The sequence below is a fragment of the Seriola aureovittata genome, chromosome 13, assembly GCF_021018895.1.
Source record: "Seriola aureovittata isolate HTS-2021-v1 ecotype China chromosome 13, ASM2101889v1, whole genome shotgun sequence".
NCBI classification, from domain to species: Eukaryota; Metazoa; Chordata; class Actinopteri; order Carangiformes; family Carangidae; genus Seriola; species Seriola aureovittata.
In genome coordinates this window covers 15,627,672-15,652,776 of record NC_079376.1, presented here as the reverse complement: position 1 = coordinate 15,652,776, position 25,105 = coordinate 15,627,672, and the positions used below count along the sequence as shown (strand labels likewise).

General features: G+C 44.5%; 1 protein-coding gene across 2 annotated transcripts in view; it reads right to left on the bottom strand.

The window, feature by feature from the left end:
- Positions 1-25,105, bottom strand: part of LOC130180194 (latent-transforming growth factor beta-binding protein 2-like) — an 84,940-nt gene that overhangs the window by 13,032 nt on the left and 46,803 nt on the right. Inside the window, exons 9-31 of one of the 2 annotated variants that reach the window (XM_056393611.1) lie at positions 21,754-21,828; positions 17,873-17,995; positions 17,622-17,786; positions 15,804-16,133; positions 14,948-14,967; positions 14,668-14,704; positions 14,109-14,183; positions 12,446-12,571; positions 11,799-11,927; positions 11,462-11,581; positions 11,027-11,146; positions 8,295-8,414; positions 7,977-8,099; positions 7,745-7,870; positions 7,510-7,635; positions 7,198-7,323; positions 6,881-7,006; positions 6,222-6,347; positions 5,141-5,266; positions 4,753-4,872; positions 4,333-4,458; positions 2,441-2,563; positions 1,676-1,804 (exon numbers count right to left, since the gene is read on the bottom strand). In XM_056393611.1, the coding sequence (XP_056249586.1) occupies positions 1,676-1,804; positions 2,441-2,563; positions 4,333-4,458; positions 4,753-4,872; positions 5,141-5,266; positions 6,222-6,347; positions 6,881-7,006; positions 7,198-7,323; positions 7,510-7,635; positions 7,745-7,870; positions 7,977-8,099; positions 8,295-8,414; positions 11,027-11,146; positions 11,462-11,581; positions 11,799-11,927; positions 12,446-12,571; positions 14,109-14,183; positions 14,668-14,704; positions 14,948-14,967; positions 15,804-16,133; positions 17,622-17,786; positions 17,873-17,995; positions 21,754-21,828 (2,817 nt within the window). The remainder of the gene's footprint in view (positions 1-1,675; positions 1,805-2,440; positions 2,564-4,332; positions 4,459-4,752; positions 4,873-5,140; positions 5,267-6,221; positions 6,348-6,880; positions 7,007-7,197; positions 7,324-7,509; positions 7,636-7,744; positions 7,871-7,976; positions 8,100-8,294; positions 8,415-11,026; positions 11,147-11,461; positions 11,582-11,798; positions 11,928-12,445; positions 12,572-14,108; positions 14,184-14,667; positions 14,705-14,947; positions 14,968-15,803; positions 16,134-17,621; positions 17,787-17,872; positions 17,996-21,753; positions 21,829-25,105) is intronic. The other variant, XM_056393612.1, reaches the window with a different exon arrangement.

The window sequence follows — 25,105 nt, the reverse complement described above, 5'->3', positions numbered from 1 at the left end:
GAGCTGGCGTCCCAACATAGCAACAGGGGGAGAAGATGGTCAGACGTGGTCATAACTGGGCAACCATACAAACACGTTAAACTGGGAGTTTTGTGACGCCATAGGGGACAATGTGAAGCTGTTTCAATCAGGTCCCACCTAAAGATTTCATCATGCTCCACGGGACATGTCAGGTAGGATGATGTGTGACATATAGCATATAATAAGTCAGTGGAAGCCTTTGTCTCTTGTTACACTTGCCAGGGACATAGTTAAATCACACACCAATGCGTACTACACTGATGTGTTTGGACTCTAGAGGAGCTGAGATGAACAGCTGGTTTCAATCTGCCCTTATCACACTACAGGCCCCTGAACCCTTCAGCTGGTGCCAGACAGACAACGTTATAAAGTGCAGTGAGGAGTCAGTGGCACGTAGCCGGGATGAGGGTGATGGAGGGGGCGCAGGTCCGATCTGCCTCTGATCAGCGCTGCAGCAGCATATTCCCCCCTGATCTCCATCTGTTGATTGTCCAATAAAAACTCGGGGTTATGAGAATATGTGAAGCTGCACCGCACTCCGAGTGAATCTCTACAAAATCGTTAAAGTCTCTGGTCCTTTTTCTCTAACACAAACACACGAGCAAGGATGCAAAAAACCCACAGTCAACCACATGCACACACACTCACATACACAGACAATCACCCACAAACACCCAAAGCTTCCAGCTTCAGTCCAACACATCATTCCAATCTGGTGCTCTCAGACTGCTTTCCCCTCTTCGCCTGTCACTCTCCGATGACTGTTTGGATCCCGTCTTAATAAGAGCAAAAATATTTGGCCTTTTGTTTTTGTCTCTCATAAACCCAACTTGTTGTTTTATGATTCTATGAGAGCAACAAAGGGAAGCAACGCAGCACCAAAAAATAAAGAGAGATAAACTCACATCGTTGTGCAACAAACCACATTAATGTCTCGAGCCCGAGGTGTCTAATCCTGCCAGTAAACACATAGTAAGGCTCCATGTATTCGGGAGGTCATGGAGATGTGTCTGTTGTTGTTGGCCAGTTGTGGGCCTAGATGTAGCATAATTGCAAACGCGGGTGACCGGGCTCCTCCATAGGGGGTACAAAGAAGTAAGGGACCGTATAAGCCGGCCTGACAATCGTATCCCCTCACAAAAGGAGAACAGCAGTGATCAGGTTCCACCTTGTGTCTCTGCCAGAGGCACTCCATTAGCTCCGTTGTCAGGAGGATGAGACTATTATCGGCTGCTGGCCTCACACACTGCCTCCAGTGACAGTGCACTCTTCTTTCTAAAGTGCCCCAATTTCAGGGGCCACTTCTCCTCATCTCCCCCATGCTCTCTTGTGCGGGAGGACTTGGAGAACCTGATAGCTTTTGATTCACATCGGCCCCTTTGTGTCTGCGTGCCAAGCAGATATCATTAACGTTGCGCGGAGGGAGAGCCGTAAAGAGAATGTGGAGTGGTGAGTTGATTTGAGGCTACTCTCTATTCTCTCTCTGTCTATCTTTAACTACAGCCCGAATGGTAAATGGACTGAATTAGGGAACATGTATGCTACAAGAATAGGTAGGCTCATTCTTTTGGGCCTGAAGACAGTTGGGCTCCACATTTTTTCTGAACATAATTGTGTGTGCTAGTATTTAACTGTATGTGGTTTGACCACTCACCACAGTCTGTGGTGTCTTCTCCCTCAAGGCCTGGCTGGCAGCCCATGAAGCACCGGTAGGAGCCGATGGTGTTCTCGCAGCGCCAGGTACCACACACTGAGCCTCCAAACTCTTTGCACTCATCCTGGTCTGTGGAAAGAGAGAGAGACAGATGTTGGTTAGTGACTGACAAACAGAGGCACAAACACAACCACATGTGCAATCAGACTCTAACACGGACACACGCACCCCCGCACACACAGTATTATTCCCTCCACTGCTCCTCAGCTTCAAGCGTAATGGCTGTACAGCAGAAGTCGGCCAGGGGGCCTGTGGTGTAGCTGTCCTCAGTAAACGCAGCAGGCAACAGGAGCGGCCAAGAACAATATTATCACAGCAACTAAAGAACTTGTGAAGGAGCTAAAGGGAGACGTTCCAGAGGGAGAAACACCTCCTGCTCACAATGGGGTCATTCATACTTCCCTCGGGAGAGAGGGAGTTCAGGGCTCCAGCCACGTAATCCAGGCACCCCTCAGTCCTGAAGCTATGGAGGAAAAACCTCTAAGCCAGGCTTGGACACTTTCACTGGAGCCCAGTCCCGACTGGCTATAGATAATCAATTATATCCAACTGTACGCCTCAGCCGAAATGCAGCATGATGATCAAACAGCTAACGCTGACATGTTGGTTTGCTCAGAGAGAAGAAACTTCAGGGCAGAGTTTGGGGTCAATCATCACTATGACATATACAACAGGATATCGTACGAGAGTTTCATTCCGTCTTACCTTCACAGTCGGCCATGTCGGCGTTGAACTTGAAACCAGCCTCACACAAGCACAAGAAAGAGCCATCAGTGTTGAGACAGTTCCCCCGAATGCACACGTTGTCTTTGCTGCATTCGTCCACATCTAAGGCAGAGAGAGGGCAAAAGAAAGACGGACTAATTAAGAGAGATAACTTGGGTTGAGATTTGTTACATATTGATTATCATTAAATATCCCCATATATCCTCTGCCTTCATTCAATCCACAGGGAAAATCGCTCCTTTTCATAAGTAGCACAAAAAGAATGTGTAATCAAGCGCTTGTCTGAACACAAGATGCATGGGCCATTTGGAGCACTTATCGGTGTACTGGCAAACAGGAAACAAGGGGAGAAAAAACCTCTACCTCAGCTTTTCAGGCTGAGAACATTTCCCTCCGACTCGTAAGAATTAATAATGAACGCTATATGCTTGATTACCTGTAGATTGGTGGATAATTGCAGCATTACAACATAACTTATACGGTACTTGGACCTGGGGTAAAAGGTGGAAGAAAAGGCAGGAAAGCGGAGAGAAAATTAATCAAAGCCTGTCTTCCTTTCCCAACCTTTGATAATCAGATGAATCTTTCAGAGACGACAAGGTAAACACCCATTTGCAAAAGATAGGGAAGGGGGAAAAAAATCAATGCTCCAGACTATATGTAAACACATAAATATGCTGTGACTGGATATCTTTGGAGTTGATTCAAGGGCTTCAAAGCCTGTATTGAAAGGCAGAGCAAGTCTATGGCACAACCTGATGATTTGGATTAAGTTTAGATGTGTTTCAGTCTGCTGTCAGTCCTTTAGTATGTGTGTTCTGTTTTTGCTGAAAGACTGGCCAGGTTGAGGCAAAGCATCATTTTGGCCTCACCTGACTAAACCCTGCTTTCATTCCCATAAACTCACGTACCCTCATCTTCCCTTCACCTTCCCCTGCAGGCTCATGTCAGAGGGGTCTGGCTTTCTTTGTGTCAGCACTGTACACACAATGGCAGACTGCAAGAAAATATACGACAACTGCTGATTTATAGGATAATTAGAGCCCTGTATTTGTTGTGGCAAGCAGCCAAAGTACCTGATGCAGGCTGGGCAGTTTGCTTAGAGTCTGCGGACTATATCTAAGGTACTCCAAGGCCAAAACCCTCAGTGGAAGAATGTCCCTGTGCAAGGAGGGACCCAAGTCCTCTTACCCTCAGCCATTACAGCACCAAGCCAGGGTCTCACAGGGTCCTGGACCAGGAGATCCAACCCTACCTGCATCATATCATGACAGGATATTTCACTGCCAGACAGCCCTCTATTTATTTAACTTCACCTCTTACCCACAACACCCAGCAGAAATAACACTGATCCAATTCTGACATCCTAGCCAAAGTTATTTCATGTATTTTGACAGCGAATGCTCCGGTTTGTTGAAAAGAAAAGTCTTCCTTTGCTGATGATCAGGCTACATTTTTTTCCCCCCATCACTGTGACCAGAGGGTCATTGGGTGCGGCTGGAATAACATCAAACTGATGTCCGAGCTGAGAGCGAGTGAGCTGAGACAGTTGATGAGGACATGGTCCATTACACAGAAAGGCTAGCCTGAGCACCCATGCCAGGGGTCCCAGGCCTGGCCTCAGCACCCAGGGCAGCATGGTTAGGACACTCTGTCTGTCAGCCTGCCTGCACTGAATGAAGAAACGTGTCCAAGCCAACAAGGTTACTGTAAAATGACTTGAGCAATATGTGCTAAAAACCATTATTACATTATTACCAACTTTCTCCATTTTTGACTCTGCCTCACCCAATTACACAAAGCCCATAAAATTCATCTAAAAAATAATCTCCCATTGCTGTTACTGTTCATGCTGCAGTGTGTTACTGCACCTTGGCAGCCGGTCCTTCCATCAATGGTGGTATATCCATCAGGACAGATGCATGAGTAGGAGCCCTCAGTGTTCAGACAGTCTCCTTCTCCGCAGATTCCCACGATGGTTAAACACTCATTGATATCTGTCACACACAAGCACAAACATACACACACCGCTGTGTCAAGATGCCAATATGAGGTAAGCCACTAGAAATGGTTAACCACTAATGATGTTTTATGTGTCACATGATCCACAGTACATACAGTATGTGTGTGTGTGTGTGTGTGTGTGTGTGTATGTGCGTGTGTACATATATATATACATATATATATATATATATATATATATATATATATATATATATATATACATATATATATATATATATATATACATATATATATATATATACATATATATATATATATATATATACCTCTGCAGGACGTCCCATCCACCAGCTCCAGACCAGCAGGGCAGGAGCAGCTATAAGAACCGTCGCTGTTGGTGCACTGGCCTCCGAGACACAGGCTAGTGTCATCACATTCGTTCACATCTGTATTGACACATACACAGACGTCATCGGCATGACACATTCACACCAGCTGTAAATCACTGGGTCTCACTTCAAATTTGCCCAAGTTTTGTCATATGGATGAAGAGCTTCCAGACCACAGTGAACATGTCAGAAAAGTCATGCATCATCTACATCAGCGAGTAATGACTTATTCTTACTATAGCGCGTTGGAACAGATGACTGTGAAATGGATTGCGCAGCCATCGTAAATTTCAATGACCACAGCGAACCAGTCACTGTACCGTACCTTCACATGAGAGCCCATTGGGCGCCACCGTGAAGCCTGGGTCGCAGGACATGCAGGAGAAGGAGCCTTCTGTGTTGGTGCAAACACCCGTGGGGCACACACCTGGGGTTTGGCACTCATCGATGTCTGAGAGACAGAAGAAGAAGAAGGGGGAAAGGTTAGCTATAGGTTATCATACTAAGTAAAGGGACCTCTAAAGAGTCCACTTTTGATAATTCACTCTCTTATCTGTTAAAAACTGTTAATGGCTTGGTGTGACTCAGCCAAACATAAAGTAAGAAAAGCCCTCTTTATTAGATCGCACTGACAGTGTTTTATTAAAAAGAGTGGAAAGATAAGTATGCAGGATGGTCACTGAATCCAAAACAGCAAGCTATTACAGGTGGCGTATAATTACTGTATCTACAAACAGTCACTGGCTCGCTGTTATGTGATCATTGGAAATTCCTTGAGCCGGTACAGATTGTATTTCTTACAGAGAAAATAGTGCGGGCCATTGTTAAGTGATTGAGACGGCTCGGTTTTGCCTTTGGGTGAACAGAGCGAGTTCAACAGGGCGAGCTCGCTGCAGTACATGGAAGGCAGGGGAGTGGTTGACTTCATTTCAAATTAAGCCCTTAATATTTTCCATGGCATCAGAGACATCCATTAAAATCCTATCAGAGGCCGACTTGGACTCGGGCTTGTTTTGTAAAACTTTTTCCCAGAGCAAAGACACATATCAGTGGGGGATCTTCCTCTCGGGCTACATCCACACTTCCACTGAAAAACACACCGCGGTATATATGACTAACTGAGGCCATGTTTGAATCCATTTAAATAATCATTCCTTTTCTGCTTCCCATGAAGTCATGACAGATCTAACCTCCCTGGATTCGTCAAAGCAGCCGTTTCGCTGCATTGATCTCATAAATCATGTCATGACAAATTACTGAGTACTGTAAAGATTTTCTGTAATCATGTTCTAGGTCTAACTTGGTCCTCTATTACTGTGGTCTACTGTAACTTTGGTCCAATGTTCACGATAGTGGCAGCTAAAGCTTTCCTAAGTCAGGTAGGTAAATACATTATGCTGTCTTACCCTCACAGCTGTATCCGTCCTCAGTCAGTTGCATGCCGGCTCCACAGCCCCTGCAGGTGTAGGATCCCGGGGTGTTCAAGCACAGCTGGCCTGGGCACGCGTTAGGCACCGAGCACTCATCCACATCTGGGCACAGATACACAGACACATCATAGCACAGATTATCATCTCTGGCTTCAAATAAATAAAGCCCGCCAGTTGTAATCAGTTAGATCAGTAATCACTGGAACATGGAATTACAAATGTCGACACCTCTGTCTTTTTAGCTGAGCTATCTGCAGGACATTCGCCTGACATCATCCTGTTCTATTTGAGGGCTGGTGTCTCATTGTGTTGAGCAAGGATTAAATGAGCGGTGCCAGAGGCGGAGGGGTCCAGGATCCAGCTATGATGTGATGTCTAGAAGGAGTATTTTGGGATTTTGAGCACAGATGAAGGGGCTTTTAGTCCAAGCTGTCACACCTGATGCTGTTTACATACAACCTACCCCAGCTGGAGAAGATTTTCCAGAGAGCTGGCACATTCACCCTTAACCGCAGCTTTGATGGGTATTAAAGCATGATCTGGCATGCTTGAATAGAAGGGGCTACACACACCTGTGTTCAAGCTTACAAACATAACAAAGCACATTCCTGCACAAACACAGACAATAGCCTCACCATCACACTGTTGTCCATCCTCAGAGACTCTGAAACCGGGTTGACAGACGATACATGTGAAGGAACCCCCTGTGTTTGTACATGTTCCCTGGGGGCATGTAGTGGGCAGCGCACACTCATCAATATCTGGCGTGAAACAACATACACTGTTAGATATTCTCTGCAGGACTGGGATGTCTCTGCAGCCAAGACAAAAGCTCCAAGTTCACAAAGAAAGGCAAGAAGGACTTTCACCACCAGTTCTATGAGTCTGAATTTAAGATACATGTGATGTTACGCAGAGTTCCTTTCAGAGGAGTGGTGTGTAATAAACCAACCTTCGCAGAGCTCCCCGTCATAAGATACTGTGTACCCTGTAGGGCAGTTCTCACAGGTGTAAGAGCCTTCTGAGTTTAGACAGATCCCGTTGGCACAGGTAGACAGGGACTGGCATTCATCAATATCTGAGGGAAACACATGCAGATCAGCACAGACATCTCTACAAGACTGGATAATACGTGGAGGGAATTCAGTTCGGCAAAGGAGTTTTAATGGCGAGTTGACAAACTGCCCCGATGTGTTGAGTGAGTCATTAAATAGTTGAAACAGCACTAGAGATTTATACTGAACGAGCCGTAGACTGGATTTACCTTCACACCTCTGCCGGTCTTGAGACACTCTGTAGCCAGCCTTACACCTGGTGCAGGTGTAGGATCCCTCCGTGTTGGCACACACTCCGCCCAGACACAAGTCAGCCTGGGCACACTCATCCACATCTGACAACAAAAAGAGCAAATTCGCCACAGATGGGCAGACAAATCATCACTATCTAAAACGATCAAAAAGTGCAGTTTAGTGGAAATCATTAGACAGCAGATTTCATACCTTCACATCTCAGTCCATCAACAGATGGTCCGAACCCAGGCCTGCAGTTCTGGCAAGTGTAGGAACCTGCTGTGTTGATGCAAATTCCCGCAGGGCATGCATTACCAGTTGCGCACTCATTGACATCTAACAAAAAGAAACAATTTGCAGACATTATGCTGCTGTCGAGAGAGCTCTGCGAGCAGAGTATGCAGTGATGAGTTACACCCTACATAGATAATCCTTTGCAGACCTTCACAAGCTTTGCTGTCTGAGGTGACTTGGTAACCATGGTTACAGGTGCATTTGTGGGTGCCATCCAGATTGACACAGCGGCCGTGGAGACAGACTCCCGGGAGCACACACTCATCCACATCTGGGGAGAAGATAGAGAGGATAAAAAAGGGGGCCTCAGAAAATAAAGACAACTGCTAACTCTTTGTAGCGTCTTTATGAATCTTCAATGGTGCCGCAAGGCTTCTGTAGTAGCACTGTGGAGAACTATTCACAGAGCTCTTACTTTGAACTGGGACGTTAATAATGTCTGACTGATCTCCTGACAGATAGTTACCTTGGCAAATGTTGTCCGGTGAGAGTTGGTAGCCTTGGAAACAGTTGCACCTATAGGAGCCCTCAGTGTTGACACACCTACCATGACCGCACATCGTTTGGTTCAAGCACTCGTTTACATCTGAGGACAGAAGGGATCAGGATAGGACACATGAATGGGAATATGATTTTAGGTTTTATCCTGTCACAATTACACTGTGATTAAACAAAGCATTGAAAATTTTCATCAAAAACATCCAACAGCAACAATGCCCCAGTTGCTCTGGGTAATCCACTGATATCACTGTTAGCAGATTTCTGAGGAACTGTTTCTTTAGTAGAAAGTCGTTCCAAATGAAACAGCGAGCAGCGGAGAAAGAAATGTCACTGTTACATACAGTATAAATCTTCACAAACCAAGTTTACCTTCAGAGACCTGAAAAAAGTAACCTCCAAACATGGAAAAAGGACTACCTGTATGGCTCACTGGCACCACTGAAGGGAAGTAAAAAAAAATGTGTATTTTAATTTGGGTGAACCAACCTTTCAACATAAGATTAAGTGTAAGATGCAAGCTTGATGACCCCCGTGACAAAAGTGAGCTTTTGCAGCGGGAGGCATTAAGATACAGAAAATAACAATTAAGACCTGTGCACAAACTAAGGGCTGTGTAAGCACATTACAGCAGTAAAGGGGAAACAATCACAGTGTAATTAGTGTGCAAAATGACTGCAAACAGCAGTCATTAAATTACATCAGTGCACAGACCCAAACCTCTTTTACTATTTGCAGCAGTAGCTGTCTTTTCCACTTCATGAGTCAGAACAGTTGACCCAGGAATTATGTGGAAAACCTCATGCAGAAATAATGTTTTATAGTGGAATTTACCAAGTGTTAACAATGGCAAGTTTTTCAGGTCTCATGAAGGTGCAGAGAGACAAGGCAACTGAGGTCTGATTATGTGAGTGTAAGAGACGGAGAGGGAGACAGTAAAAGAGGAAGGGGAAGGGGGAGAGGAAGGAAAAGTATTTGTCTACAACGGAGGTGGAGAGAGGACGTTACAGAGAGGTGATAGAGATTCTGAAACAGAGCTCACACAGTGAAAACACAGCGAGAGAGTCACAGACTGGGTTTTGTTTGCCTAGCCACGGGCACTGCCAGACGTCTGTCAGTGTGGCCCGATGCTTTGTTTCTGCAATCATCCGGCATCTCTCAGGCCTCCGCGATAAGCCTTGACAAGGGAATGGAGCTGTTTTCTCTATCACACCAGCAATTAGGCTTATCCACGATTCGGCCAATTGGGCCCAAACTACTGAGCTACCGTCAATTGACTGAAGCGAATACTGGAAACCCAGCACTCATGTTGCCTGTTTTATGTGACTCCCACAGCGCCAGACGTATACTGCGGGGCTGTGAGTGCTGCCTGTGTGGATGTTCAGAGTAAAAATATTTACCTCCAGTGTTATCCCTCATTTACCAGGTTCCTCTAAGTTACTATTTATACCCCACAGATGTACAGGGAACGAATAATACTAGTGGACTGACAAACACAAAGTAGCTGAAGTGGTGTTTTCTTTGGAGGCAAGGAAATCATGAGACTTTAAACGAGGGCACCAGTGAGAAATCGATTATAAAGAACTCCAAAGTACTATTAAAGCTGATTTCCGTGTTTTTCATCCCCATTTGGTCGTTTAGGTTTTCACATTTCTGGAACCCTTATTCCAGGAGTTTAGGTTTCCAAACAAATTAGAGGGGTGCACGGTCTTAAAGAGGGGATGTGGTAAGTAACACCAGTCAGGCTGTTATATAACTTTCAGGCTGGAAGCTGCTAGCGCGTTAGCTTCAAAAACACACATCAAATGCAGTTTTTCCACCATTTGTGTATTCAAAGCTAATAATCTGCAGCAAGAGTTTTACAGCAGACCACGGCAACACTATGGATGACTGGGAGAATTTGTTTGCGTATCGAGACCTCTTCACTGTGGGGAATTGACCGTCTGACCTCCTCATACATCTCCTGTGACTGCTCAGTCCTCTCACCTAGCTCAGCAGTGGTAATAAAGCCGTGCTGGCCTCCACCGGGCCCAAGAGTACAGTGGCCGGAGCTCTCCAACAATAATACGCTGTTTGTTCAAGGCTGTGGCCAAGAGAAAATATTTGGACTCTCCCAAATTGAAGTATTATAAACAATCTTTTTACGGGGGCCAGTGATATCGAAAGATCAGCAATAACACGGTGAATGTGTTTAAACAATATTGGGGATATGCAGAGGCTGCTGGGTGGAGAAGCTGATATATCATACGTGGAAACACTGAATGGAGAGAGAAGGTGGGGGGCTGCTGCTACGCCCACAATCACTGTGGTTTCGGGCTGTCATGTGGGCTGATTGTGGTGCACGCTGGACTTAGAACATCCAATATGAACTTTTGAAGCATAAAATAAAATCTATTCTATAAAAATCAACAGTCTGAGTCCCTTTGAGCAAAAAGCTCAGCTCATTGAAACTAATTCAGCTCACGCTATTAGGTGAACGGTGCTGCATCCCAGCCTGTCAACAGGTCTTTAATGGCACGGCTCGTTGCCATGACGCCTTGGTTATTTTTGGTGATGCCAACCGGGAGCAGCACTTTCATTTACGTAAATGTTACCTAAGACGGGAAGCTTTTTACAGCGTAAGAGGGAAAACCCCGAGGAGCGTGCGTAGTGGTGGTGGTGGTGCTGCTGCTGCTATGATGGGGTGTGGGGTTGCCTTACCCACACATCTTTCACTGACAGGCCTGAAGCCCGGGCCGCAGGCCTGGCACTGGAAGGAGCCGAGAGTGTTGACGCAGACGCCGTCAGGACAGGAGCTGGGATCCCTGCACTCGTCCACATCTGCTCAGGGAGGAGGTGGGACACAAAAATAATCATTTGAATTAGTTGTTACTGAAACAATGTGCACATGCATGGAAGAAAGGGTGTAAGGTTAAAAATGCTAATATATACAAGCACACAATCGCTCTGTCACGAACTGAGCATAGCTCTCTCATAGTTTTATTCCTGGCTTCGATTAGAGGAAAATACATGTGTTTTGTTACTGGGCTACACATTAACTCATGGCAGCAAACAAATAGGTCTGGCTAGGATTGTGTGTGTTATAAGAGCTTGACTGTGTCCGTAGATGCTTGTGCGTGTGTGTATGCATGTCACCTTCGCACAGGCCTCTCCAAGACTTGGCGTAGCCACTGTTGCATTCACAGGTGTAAGATCCTTCTGTGTTGACACATTTGCCATTCTGGCACTTGTTGGGCATGCTGCACTCGTTAATGTCTGCCAGTTTGAATGAGAACCAAGGAGAACGGAAAAGAAAGTGACTATTGTGTTCCACAGCATTAATTAGGGCAGGATGCTTTTTAAATGAACAGCGCTGACAGACAAATACTTGTGGGGCTCTAACAGAGAGTCAGAAAGCTAACAGCAGCCCATGGTGACTTTCATCCCCTGGAAACATTAGATCTCTTGCCGTTTTGCTCGGGTTGTGTCTCACCTTGACAGAACTTCCTGTTCTGGGTGATCACTTGGCTGTAGCCGCTGTGGCACTGACAGGTGTAGGAGCCATAGCTGTTTACACAGCGGCCCTTCCCTTCACATGGGTCCTCGTCACACTCATTCACATCTGCCATGGGAGACAGAGAAAGAAGGTAAAGACAGAGAAGGAGAGTAGAAAAGGTCGAATGCAACATCATATTGCAGTTCCATTTCACCAGCAGCCTCAAGACCATGCACTTTCCAGGCCCTCACTTTGGAGCTCCTCTACTATACAGGCATTCCTCAGTGATGGGCCTGAGCCCAGCCGGGTGGAGCAGAGGCTCAGGCCAAGGCCTTCAATGTGAGGTAAGGGATCACAGCACTGTGGCAGCTCTTTGGACGGCCTGTACGCTGTTGTCAGGCATCACGGAACAGGTCAACATAAACAAACGGATCCCTTTCATTTTGGCTCGCTTAATTTCTCAAGGCTTCTGTGCCGTGTAATGTTTGGTGTTGAAGACTTGCTTGCACTGTGATGATGATAGACGGAGCCGATGGGGCCTGTGGTGTCAGCATGTGTGTGTCTGTGTGCCCCTCCTTCTCTCTGAGCGTCCCACCGTTACCCCTGTCTTATTCCATCTCCCTCTCTCTCCCGTCGTTGCTTACCAATGCAGTTGGTCTGCAGCGCACTGAGCTTGAATCCTGGTTCACACTGGCAGGTGTAGCCCGTCTGCACAGGAATACATTTCCCATGACCACATATGGTGGGGGTGGTGGCACATTTGTCAACACCTATAACAAAAGCCACAGAGATGTGCACAGTTATTACTCAGAATGCAGACGAGGATTTTTGTGACCTAAGGTTACACAACATTACAGGCACTGTAAAAAATAAAAAAGCACATTCCAGGAACACATGTTGTTCTCCATTGGAAGCCATCTTGCTGTTTTATAGGTGGGGTTTTGGATGAGAGGACAGGTTTTACAGCACCGTAGTGTTCTAACAGGTGGTATGGAGCGTTTACAAAGGGGTCGTCGAGAAACAGGTCATGCACAGTAGAGCCTGACATTAGTGTTGTTCTTGTCTTTTTCCATCCGAATGGACTGTGGTAAAACAAAGACACTCAACTGGGACCCTGAGGAGGGAAAATCTAACTACAGAATGTCTTTTTCTGTAGGATTATTGTAAATTCTCCTCACCTCCTTAACCTTCCAATTGTGCTTCACCTCCCTCTCTCTGTCACACGCACACATTTTCACTCTGTCTTTCCCTTCTTCCCGCATTTGTCATAAATCTGGCCCCTGTCCACTCAGGATAGCTTCCCCTTCCAAGAGGCACACTCTTTCTTGGTTTTTTGCCCTCTCACCCTCTGTGCAGTGCCGCATCTTCAAGCCAACTTGGCTTGGAGAAAAGGGGTCAAATAAAAGCATAATGCAAGCTCTCCACAGCTTTACTCTGGGTCAGCCTGCAAAAATGCCTCATGAGAAATGTCGCTGTTTGCCAGCAGTTGACAGAGAACGAAAGTTTCATGCTGTTCTTGCGCATGGTTGTCCTACAGCCCCATACCCACCTGGTGATTTCAGATTTGCATCCAGTGTAATAACGTGATTTACATCAGTTATTTCCATTTATTTCATTCTGCTGCCCATATTTTACTCTGTTCTGACAGTGATTTCGTCATTTTGGGATTGGGTTATTGCTGGCAAAGTCTGTTTTTTTTCAGGAAGCAAGATAGCTAGCTGAGCTTAACTGTTGCTATCTTTGGAGACTGCAGCCGAGACGAGCTTCAGCGGTCGTCGCTGCTGCAGATTGAGATAGGCCTGGAGAGAATAAGTGCCGTGTTTGTCCTTGTTGTTGACTGCTTTCTCTTTTAGACCTCTAATCCTTTCTCTGAACGCAGAGTTTCTTTTTATCTGGAGCATCAGTAACTTTTCTTGGATGCTTCTGAGGTATTTCTGCCATTGGCTCTGCCATTACTCCATTGCTACAATTTCTCCCCTCCTCAGCTCTGGCAAACCAATCATTGCTGCTCGACGTAAAATGCATCACTACTGATGCTCCAACACAGAAATGTCGCCACAGACACCAGATTTAAAACTGGTATACAGCGAAATACAGAGATTTACCTGCTGTTGATAGGCTTAATCAGCATTGTGTGGGCTCATTTGGCAATGGCTTGAATGTCACAAATGTAAATTTACATGTAAAAGTCCTGCACCCCAGCTTTAATGAACAAACTAATAGCACTAAAAGTTTTCAAAAAGGGTTTTTTCTGTATTTTGATGTGTCACTTTCTGCATTCAGTTAACACCAGGTCACATGTTTTACCTGTGACTGAGTCTGTTGGGGTCGTTTCCTTCGAATCTGGCATCAGGTCGACGATGGAGGAGTCTGGAGAAGTCTCTGTGAAGAGGGATTGAGGGAGTGTGAATACAAAGAACCAATAACGCCGTCTCACAAAGTAAATTATCACGCTCCACAACCATTGCGATACACTGCTTGTTTTCCCAACCACTACTGCCTTAGCTGTCACTCACTGGGCAGCTGTATAAAAATGATCTACTCTTTTCTCCGAGCTAAAAACAGTACAATGACCAAAATAAATCAAGCAGACTTAATGAATGAAGGGGACCTTCAGACTTTAATGTCAATGTTTTCACTGGCGTGAAGGCAGAGCAGACAAGGACTGAGACCGCCACCGCTGTGCAGGAGCGAGCAATTTATAGAAAACACATCACGTCTGTGCCTGACTGAAACTGCTATTGGCTTTTAAGCTTAGAGATACTAAATAAAACCACAAGAGGCCTTAAACAGCAGTGTTGAGGCACTTGTGAAGGGTGAACATGTGTTATATGATCTGTGCAAGTAAAGCCAAGAAAAAAAATACCTGGATATTTCAGTGGTGAGTCAGTCACAACAGCTGGCTGAAAAACAAGCAAATATTACTTGTCAAAAAAGGATTTTGCTTATGTTCTTCATTGCAGCGTTCATATTCATACAGTATCTCTGCTTTTGTCATCATATTTAGTGCTAATTAGGAGTGTTTATCTACCAAAATATGGTCTGAATAAGTTATATAATCAAAACAAACTCTCCAGCTGAGATAGCTAGAGTATATCGTCTTAAGACAAACATTTCAAAAGCCAAGACAGGGAGGGAGAACTTACCGGGCTCAGAATTTCCATATCTGCCACCAGACAGAGAGAAGAGGAAAAGTTTATCAGTAGCAAAAGTTGACATTCTGTTCATATTAACAAGCACCGTTACTGACTACAAACAACATACACAAAAAAACCTGTGTTCTCTTTAAGTACTTGACTTGCAACTTTGGAGGTGTTTCATTCAAATAAAACAAAGCTCACGGTACATTTATCCTCTAAGCCTAACAGAGAAAGTTGTAGTTGCAGTGCAGACTACTGGCCGAGGAAAAATGCAAAGAGAGACAAGGAAACAGATATCTCTCATAATGAAGACAAAAATCCCTAAATATTTACAGAATTGTCTCCTGACATAAATCAAAATGTCGTAGCTGTGCCAGTAAGGTATCTTGCAAGCATTAAATCAGGAAGATACATTTGCAGAAAAGCCTGAGGATTTAGATGTATGGCCAACGTGGATTACTTGTGTGCATTGCTGTGATGCTCACAGGGGGTTTCCGTTTGATGGATGGCGAACGTGAGTACTCCGAATATGTTCGGTGTTGGATCGAGCATTTATTTGTGGAGCTCAAAACATCCTGTTGATGTTTGGATTCTTAAAAAAGAAGCTAATCCATTTACATCCTGCAGAAAAAAATTCATATTGTGTAATCCCTCAGCTGCCCTGCATTGTTTATGCCATGGGTTGTGGTTAAAAATATTCAAGTGGTTAAGTGAATACCATGTTTGGAGAACTCTGAAGCATAAGTGCATAATATGTACAGAACCTTCAGCAGCAACAACTTTTTTACCATTCAGAGTAAACATTTATCAACGTAAAAGACAACTTGGCAGAGGTTTCATGTACCAAACCTTTTATTCTCACCTTCCGGCTGTGTAGGTGTCTCTCTGTCTGGGTGAGAGGGATGGAGAGGCTGCTGTGGAGTCAGAGGGTACTGGGGTGCTTCTGGTGTCTCAGGGTACTCAGGGTACTGGGGCACTTGCGGTGTCTGTGGGTAGATGGGGAAATGTGGCCTGCTGGGCAACGGCAGTGAAGGCTGGGAGGATGGAGGCTGAGGATAAGTGGGACTCTGCTCCTCCCATGATACTCCTGTGCTCTGTAGATCATCTTCTTCCAGCTGTCTGAGAGAAATTTGCACATCTGAGCGCGAGTAGGTATATCCGTGACCAGCTGGGCAGATCTCCTTGAAATGGTCTGGAGGGAAGGAAACACATCAGCGAACAATGAGCCACAGAAAACATCTCCTTTGTATCATGCTCGCTGACTCCTAAAGCTAACGTCAAACGCTGCCAGAGTGTAATTGTGGCTCATATTTCTGTCTGATGTTCACAGCAATACCATAAGCCATCCGTGTAATACTGTTATGTTGAGCATGCTGTGCTTTACTGTGTGCTGTGAATGAGAGGGGTCGGGTTTCGTCTATTGCTGCAGAACTAGCGACCTGGCAAGCCAGTGACAGCTGTCACAGAGGGCTACCAGGGAGGGGATTTGGAGAGATTGGGGGATCTCCGCAAACAAACAGACACAAGCACTCCAGTGGGGGAAGTAGAAGATCATGTAATACTGACTGACCTTTGAACTATTCAGTGTAGAGGCGTGTGAGTGAGAGGCTAATGGAGGATTGGCTGGTTACTTAAAAGGAGGGAGACTGCACCTCTTTGTGTCCGAGCCCAACAAACCTCAGCGATGGTGAATCCATTACAAGTGAGAAGCACTGTGTCCCCTACCTGACCTGAAACCAGCAACTCTATGCCAAAAGAGTCTGGAATAGAGATACGAGTAATGACAGATATGTGGTCGCTGTAAATGCTTGTGTAAATGCAGGAAATGTGGATACGATAAGCTACTGAATGATGAATTTAAAGTGGAGGGAAATAGGGCTCTATATGATCAGGAGCCACATCAGAGAATTAAATGTGGAATGAAAGTCAGTGAGCTCCTGTTACCTCCAAGTCACAAGAAACGGACCTGGCTGCTTCGTTCAGAGCGTGGCTCTAACAGCTTGTCAGGCCATACAAAAGCCAGCGTCCGAAATAATCAGAGGCTGTGTGTCTGTGTACTGTGTCAGTGCTGGCTGAGCAGCACCATGGAGGTCTGTGTCTGTGATATCTGATCTATGACAATCCCTATGAATCACTGGCCAGTACAGACACTCCATAAAACCAGCCTGTTTCTCTCCGAGACTTTGAAGATTAGATCGGTATGAAAAAAAAGTGAGATGACAACTACTTCCCATGTTTCACTTGGCCAAGCTATTTATTTCTGCTGTGAAGTTTTGCCGGTCTATTAGTGGGGTTTCTCTCTAGAGGTTGGAGTGATAACACAAGACTGACTCCCACTATTATGTAGCCTCCAAAATATGAAAACTGTTATGTTTTTGGTCCTTTTCCACTCCAAACACATTTGGTTATTTTGAACCGCTTTACATGCCTAGTAGAGAGCAAAATGGTGCCTAAGTGGTAAATATTCTTTGCCTGTGCTTTCACTATCATTGCTCACTCTTGCATAAGATTACATATGACATTTTATATCTGCAAAAGCGTTTAACCCAGTGAAAAGTTCTTCAGAAAGTACAGTAAAAACCAGATAAGGACGGTTAAGTTTGCAGATGGATGGACGAGCGAAGCCGTGAGGAGAATTCGGATACATGCAGGAGCAGCACAGGGTAACTTTTGACTGTACCTGATCCTGGCAGAGGGCAGCGGTCACACCCAGAGCCCCAGCCCTTGCCCACTCGGCTGCAGCAGCAGATCTGCTTGGTAATGTGTTGAGCAAGCGGCAGAGAGCATGTGCCCGCTGACACCGACCGGTAGCACAGCGCCCTCAGGTCAGACACAGCTTTGTCCGCTGAGGAGAGAGTCGATACCATCATGTAAACCAATGAAATACATAAGAAAGCCTTATGATAATCTGTCGTTATGAGCAACACTTACAGACACAGTGACTCCTGGCGGCGTCTAACATGTAGCCGGGTTTACACGTGCACCTGTAGCTTCCCCTGGTGTTGAGACATTCAGCATTCTTACAGATCCCAGGCAACAGGCACTCATTGATGTCTGTGAAATATGCAGTATGACAGTCATCCAGGATCTAGTAGATTCTGATTATGGAAATATCATGAAGTCATGTTTTTTTCCCCTGGCAAAACTTTATTGAACTCCCAATGAACCTTTCAACCAACATGGTACAAGTATCAATACCAGATTTAGTGTTCTGCATTTCACATTAAGTACACAGAGCCTTCGTGCTTACGTGATGTAAGGCTTTAGAAAACATTTACACCTTGAAAGGTGACAAATTAGATGGCAATACATCATGCAGTCGAAACCACCAGCTGCTGGGAGGTGATGAAATACGGAAACTTTAAGGTTACGCAGTTATATGAAAGCAAGGAAGAGTGATGACATGGGGGAAATATGTAAAATAAATTTGACCACAATAAAACAGAATGCACTCAAAATCATGTTTCCGTCTGACTGCAAGATATTAGAAGCTCTCAGGGCTGTGGTAACCTTGACTTTGAAATCTGGGCAGTCAAGCAGACATAGCGGAAATCGCAGAATGTTTTCGATTATCATCTTCTTCAGCATCTTTCCATTACAGCGTCCCATAAGGTCACAGCATCCTTAGCTTACGTCAATGAGTGTAAGTTAAAGATGTTTTTTTCCCCCCTCTCTGACCTGAACCATGTGCCGGAGTGATACGGTGGTTGGTGGAGTTTTGCTTATTGCTCCAACAGCTCCTGAGCCATTAAGCCAAATGGAGGCAAGCTCGCCAGTTCATGTGCCAGCCAGGAGCATAGGGGGACATATTTCAGGCGCTTAGTCATGCGATCACACTGGGACCAGGCAAAGTTTGTTGTTCTACCGTGTTAAAAAAAAAGAGTACATCATTAGGTCTTTTCCCATTGCTTTGACGACTGGAACTAGACAGGCTGCCACCACAGATTTTCCCAATTCTAATTAATCTGCTCTTGTTTTGTTGTTTTGCTTCCTGCTGGAAAAAGTGAGCTTATAAGGGATTGAGGCTGATAAATTCTGTGGACTGAAGCAAATCCAGGGAATGCCTCAATGTCACTTTTGTTGTGCGGTTGTTTCTTCTTTTCTATCTGCGTTTCCCTTTGTTTTTCCATTTATCTTTGTACTTTCCTATCTCTCCTCGAAGGGACTGGTTCTAAAGCTGAAGCTGGCCTTATGACAACAAAGCCTCCAGCCTCTATGTTATGGCAGTGTAAACAAGCCTGCGTCTCTGTTAGCAAAAGCCACTTGTTTGGATGAGTAAGGATGAGGCACACGCTGTTAAGACGATGAGGCAGACGACAGATGTCGTTCCTGTCTCTGCTGATGTTCACACTCTTAAAGACTGGAACAACAATATTGCGTGGTTTAGTTTAAGCAGCATGCTATCTGGTCAGAGTTCAGGTCAGCGTTGGGCTCAGCCTTCATCACATGGGGTCTTTAATCCATGGTTCGGTTGAGTCCCAGATTAGTGCTATTGTTACAGTCTGCTGGTGGGTTGATTGGGATTGAAGCTGACTTCCATGACAACCTGTCACGACCAGCACTAATCTCAACATGTATTTTGAATTTATGCTCGGTTGCTCTCATTGACAAATAGTCCAAGTGGTAAAAACTCACAAGTGTCCATCAACACCTTTTATCACGATTGTTTCTTGAATATTTAATGACAAATATTAAATACTGCAATACTCTGGCTTAAGTGTCAACCAGTCTGCTGCGACCTTACTTGACCTTGTCCGCTCTTAACCTCTGGAAAAACCAAGATTCACAAAAACACCTGCAGAATTATTTATAGAGACTGTAAAGGAAATTGGCAACATTACTCTCTTTATTATGTATTGGCTGTTAGGGCCAAAGGGAGCACCTTATGACTACTTTGGAAGTCTCAAATCAGACATAACTTATGGGGCCAAAATTCATCCATTTAGAGACTGTGAATAGTGAATGCACATTCCCAAAATACAGCCAAAGCAGCCATTACTGGGAACTAGATTTTTTACAGGCAAATTTCTCCCTTATAAACCTGATATATCTGGATCTAACCCTGTTGACCCAGGCAACATTCAATATGATAACTGTCAAATGTCAGTGTTTTAAAATTGTTTGTAACCTATTATTAAGTTCATGTCAAAAGAGTTGCTCCTGGCACCAGTTTACCACCCACAACCAGAGACTGCAAATCCAACTATGTGGGCCTTTCATTTAACAAATGTCCAATTCAGCTGACCTAGTTTCTGAGAAGCAGCTTCTGAAGATAAGGAATCAACTCTGAAGTCAGAGTGCGGCGCATGGCTCTGATGGGGAATCTTATCGTATCGCAGTGAGGACGTCACTGACCGCAAGGGTCAGCGTTCAAAGCCAGAGCAGTAAATCATGCCTATTACAGAGTATGAGACAAGCTCTTCACTGTTCCATTAAAGTACACTGCAAACAGCTCAGTGAAGGAGCCCCAGTTTGGCAAGATGGACACCATCCTGATCATAATAATGACAAAATCCAAGAAAAAGCAGGTTTTTGCCTCCTTGGCAGTTGCTGCAAGACCTTAAATTAGAAATAATTTTTTGGGAATGGCGCAGCGGCTGAATGGGACAGAGACTTAAAAGCGCCCCAGTAAATATTGTGGGTAACTGTCAGCTTTGCTTTTTTGGAAGTCAAGAAACGAGCAACTGAAAGGGAGGAACATCTTGAAACAATCATGAAAGAAAAGCATGAATAATAGAAAGATAAATTTCCACATTTGTTGGCTAGTTGACGCACAATTGGAAAATAAGTGTGTCCTTGTTCACAGGTCTTTGTTTTAATAAAATATGTTTCCCAGCTCAATCATTACCTGAAAACATTAATGGGCCAGTAATGCGGACATGAAAACATGTTGAACTTGATGAACCAGTGGATGAGGACTGTTATTGATGCAGTCAAAGCTGTCCATTGGAGCATTATGTTGTTCCACGCCATAGGCTTCAGTAAGCTTTGCCTTTTGGATTATGACACCATTAATCAAGTCACTGACGGAGCTCAAGTCGACTGTCAGAGGAGCTGCATTTTGTTTTCCAAAGTGTCAGTATCATTTGCCCTGTTCGCAGATCAAGCAGTGCATTTTCTTCCTGTGTCTTTGAGCCGAGGTTTATTTGTTCATGTTGACTAATTCCGATGCTGTGTACTAACTCCAGCAACAAATATAAATGGTCCAAATCCTCTAGAGGAAGCTTGTCTACAGAGTTGACACTGTGGGTGGTTACTGCTTCCTGAACCACCGGTCATCTGATTAATGGCCACCTCTGGGATGGTGCGATGAAAGTGTATATTCAAGACTGACCTGAGTTTGTTTTCACATACAGATGGATGGGCGAGCTGGTGTTCATACAGCTTTTCTTCTGCTGGAACATTTAGGGAAGCAACAAGGTCTGCAACTAAAGCTCCCTCAGAAACACTCAGTGAGCCACATTTACCATAATCGCAGCCTACCGTACCATTCTCCACTTAGAACCCCCAAAGACCAATTAAAACAACAGCCCCAGGTGCTTATTGGCTGCTGAACTCTGACCTTGGACCAAGGCTAAGTGTAGTCTTGACCTGGTTCCCATAGGGGCCAGACATACAGCAAGGGATACTTTTATAGGCATATATGCATGGAAACATATGGGCAGTAAGTTTTTATCACATCCATGCCATTATATTTAATATAGGCTATGTTTTTGTTATGAGTAAACTACCTATTAAAATATGCTGTGGGATAAATCATATCATAAAATATTGAACTAAATAGACATTTTCCAACATGTTTTATAGCTTACCTTGACAGTGTGTGAGATTCATCCTTTTAAAACCTTTGGAACATTCCACTTGTCCATTTGCAATCACTGCGTATGCTGCAAACAGAAAGAGAAAGCACGGCTTTAGAGGAGGAAAATGATCTTACAGTGCCGTGCCTCTCTGTCACGAAGCATTGCACTCATCGCAGGGAGAGAAGAGGAGCTCAGCTTTAGGAGGGGACCATATAACTTACAGATGTGAGCATCTTGGCAAGAGGAGAAATTAGGGGACCCACAGCCGGGCCTCGAGGGACTCCAGAGTGAGTGTATGGAAATGGATCCCCATCAACCACGTTTATAAGACAGCACTGCCATCCAGCAGAATGTAACGATAACACTCGACGTCATTTATAATCATATTACCCATAACTCTCCTCAACCCCGAGAGACAGATGAAGGAAGTGCTTATATCATAAATATGTTGAGGAAGCCTACGTGACAGCCCTGACCTTTATCATCAACCACAGTGCAAATCTACTTAAAAACAACAAACTAATGCTTCAAATGTGCACACGAGGAATGATGATTAATGTACAGCTAACAGGAAAGTGATTGGCCCAAAACTTCTTTTTGCTTGTTTTGCCAAAGCAATAAAAATCATATGGTGTGTGCTTCAGGTGTGTATACATTAGGGGTTCACAAAAGTGCTGCAGTAAATAACGCAAGTGTGTCTGTTAATGCTCCAGTGCGGCCGTACTGTCACTAACAGCGGCCTGAAAACATCATGTCATTACTCATTCGACATCCAGTCAAGTCCCAGCATGCTCCATTAAATGTAGAGAGGGGTCAATGTGACTGTCATTATGGCAAAAAGACGGTCTCTGTTTGTGTTTGAGTGTGTGTGACTGTATCTATGTGTTTGACCGAGACAAAGAACCAGTGTGTATGAGGATATATAGGTTTCTTAACAGAGACAGGGTGATTATTAGTAGCAGATCTTTCCATGACATAAACCGAGATGAAGAATTTTGCTTCATATCGTGTTGAAAGGAGAAAATCCAACTTCTGATTTTGGAGGGAAAAATGTGTGTTTGGGTGAGGAGAGCTCTGAAAATAATGGCATGCTTATTAGAATGACGGAACTGTTTCTCACTGTTACAGTCAAATTAAATTATAGTCATGAATCAGACAGCTTAAAGCCATGATGGTGGGTCCTTGCTGTATGCTGCTTCCTAATCATGATCGCCATGATTCTGTTTTGCACTTTTAGCACATGAACACACTGGAAAAATATTGTTTCGGCCAAGATTTAAAAAAGAAAAATATTTGGTGACGTGTGTGCAACAAATTTTATTATGTCTCAGCTCAAATTCTTGAGCGTGAATAGGCATTTTATTTTTCCGAAATATGAAACAGGACTTGATTTTTTTTCTTTTTAAATATACATGTATAATAGCAGAATTTGCCTCGTTCACATTCATTTTTACTTGCATCATCATCATCCAACGGAGAGAGAAATCATGATACCCAACGTTTTCCACTCAGAGAACAGGAACACAATAAAGTGATGACAATCTTTGGATTCACACCATGGCCAGAAAAAAGCGCTGTAAACTTGCTGCCACAGCGACGACGGGTCGAAAACAGAGGTGACGCATGCAAGAAACCACGGCCGCAGCCTTGCCAGCAAAGATAACACATCTCCTTCCCTGGCAGAGAGCTCTGGGAAAGGGAGAAAAGTCTCAATGTGTTTGTGACCAAAACTCCAGCAAACCAGAGTGCTGACGGAGAGGGGGCTCTGGTCTAATGTAAATGCCTATCTGGATGCCAGACTGCAGGCCGGCAGGACCAGACAGGATCACATCTCTATAACCCATCTGTCATCTTTATGCCTCTACATCACCCAACAGAAAGCAACAGCAAACACATACTCTACATTGAACCTCCAATGTTTGAGAAGCTCAGTCATTATTTTTTTCAGAGTTGGAAACTGGAAAGAATTTAAAGTTCCAAACCCAGCGGCCAGACAAAAAAAAAAAAAAGACTTCATCAGCCTTCAATATGTACAAGACACCAACACAACAATCCTGTAAATATATGCTGTCAATATAAAAACCAGCAATCAGTCATGAGTTTGTGTCATTTTCCCAGGAGTGACTGGAATGCGTGCCACATGGAGGTTTTCTGGGAACGAGGTCCTGGAAGTTGAGTTATGTTTTGGTCCTGCTGTGACCCAGTGGACCAGGCAGGGTCAGTGTACCTGAGGGTTGACAGAGCAGAAGTGGGTCAGCATGAAGGAGGCAGCGGGAAAAAAGGGGGGAACTGTGTCAAAGCGACGCCCCTGTTCCTGTCTGCCCACCTCCTCATCTTCCTCCACACCCCTCTAATCCCCCTCCAAAGTTTCTGAGTAATGAGCTGTTGTGGTAGGGCGGTGGGCACGCCCTCCCGCAGTGATGGGATCAGGGAAAGTCTGGCCTGAGTGACAGCAGGGCGCACATGCCAAGGGAAGCCCAGTGGGGGAGGTTCAGGAGTCTCAATAAAGCTTATTAGCAGGGAGGAGAGGACCTCTGCGGTCAGTAACAACTTGAGCATGGATCCGAGAGACAGCTCATTTCAAAACTCTGCTTGTCTTAAAACGTCTTGGGATGTTGCAGAAGTCTTGTGCAACCTTTAAACCTAATTATGTAAGAAGCCTCGCAGTGAGGTGAAATCAGCGTCTTACCACATATACCAGGTGCATTTACAGAATATGTTCGTAAAACTTTACACTACAAACTTTGCACATAGGATTTAATTTGGCAGATTGTACTCAACATTTCCTTATGTGCTTCATGGCTCTAAAAACAAATCTTAGCTATCAGAGCTTAGTTCAGTAGATCATTATTGTTCCCTATAGGCAATTTGTTTGAAGTAAAGTTTAAAAACCAGCTGCTGAAACTCAGTATATAGAGGTGGATGACAGCTCTACTAAACACTGGCTCCTCTACCATGCAGTTATCAGAGAGTGTTGGCTGTTTGACTAGTTAATTAATTTTGCAATGTTGGAGCAAGGGTTAATAAATCACTGTAGTTGAGTCTTGCTTCTGATTCCTAGGCTACTGTACCGGAAAACCTGGTCGGTGTCGTCTGAACATCCACCGCAAGAAAAGATGCTAATCAGTGACAACTTGGTTGTGCAATTTTCATTATTATACAAAAAAGCTAAGAATTACGTTATCCTCAGAGGATTTAATGATGTGTCCGTTCTCATGCTTGTTGCTATAGTCATTTGTGTAGAAAACATAGAGTTACACAGGCAGTGGCTTGCAAGAGTGAGCTCAAGCTGCGCATCATTAGTGTCACCCTTGGTTACAAAGACTCTAGACCCAGACTGGTCTGTATCCACTGAGGGTAC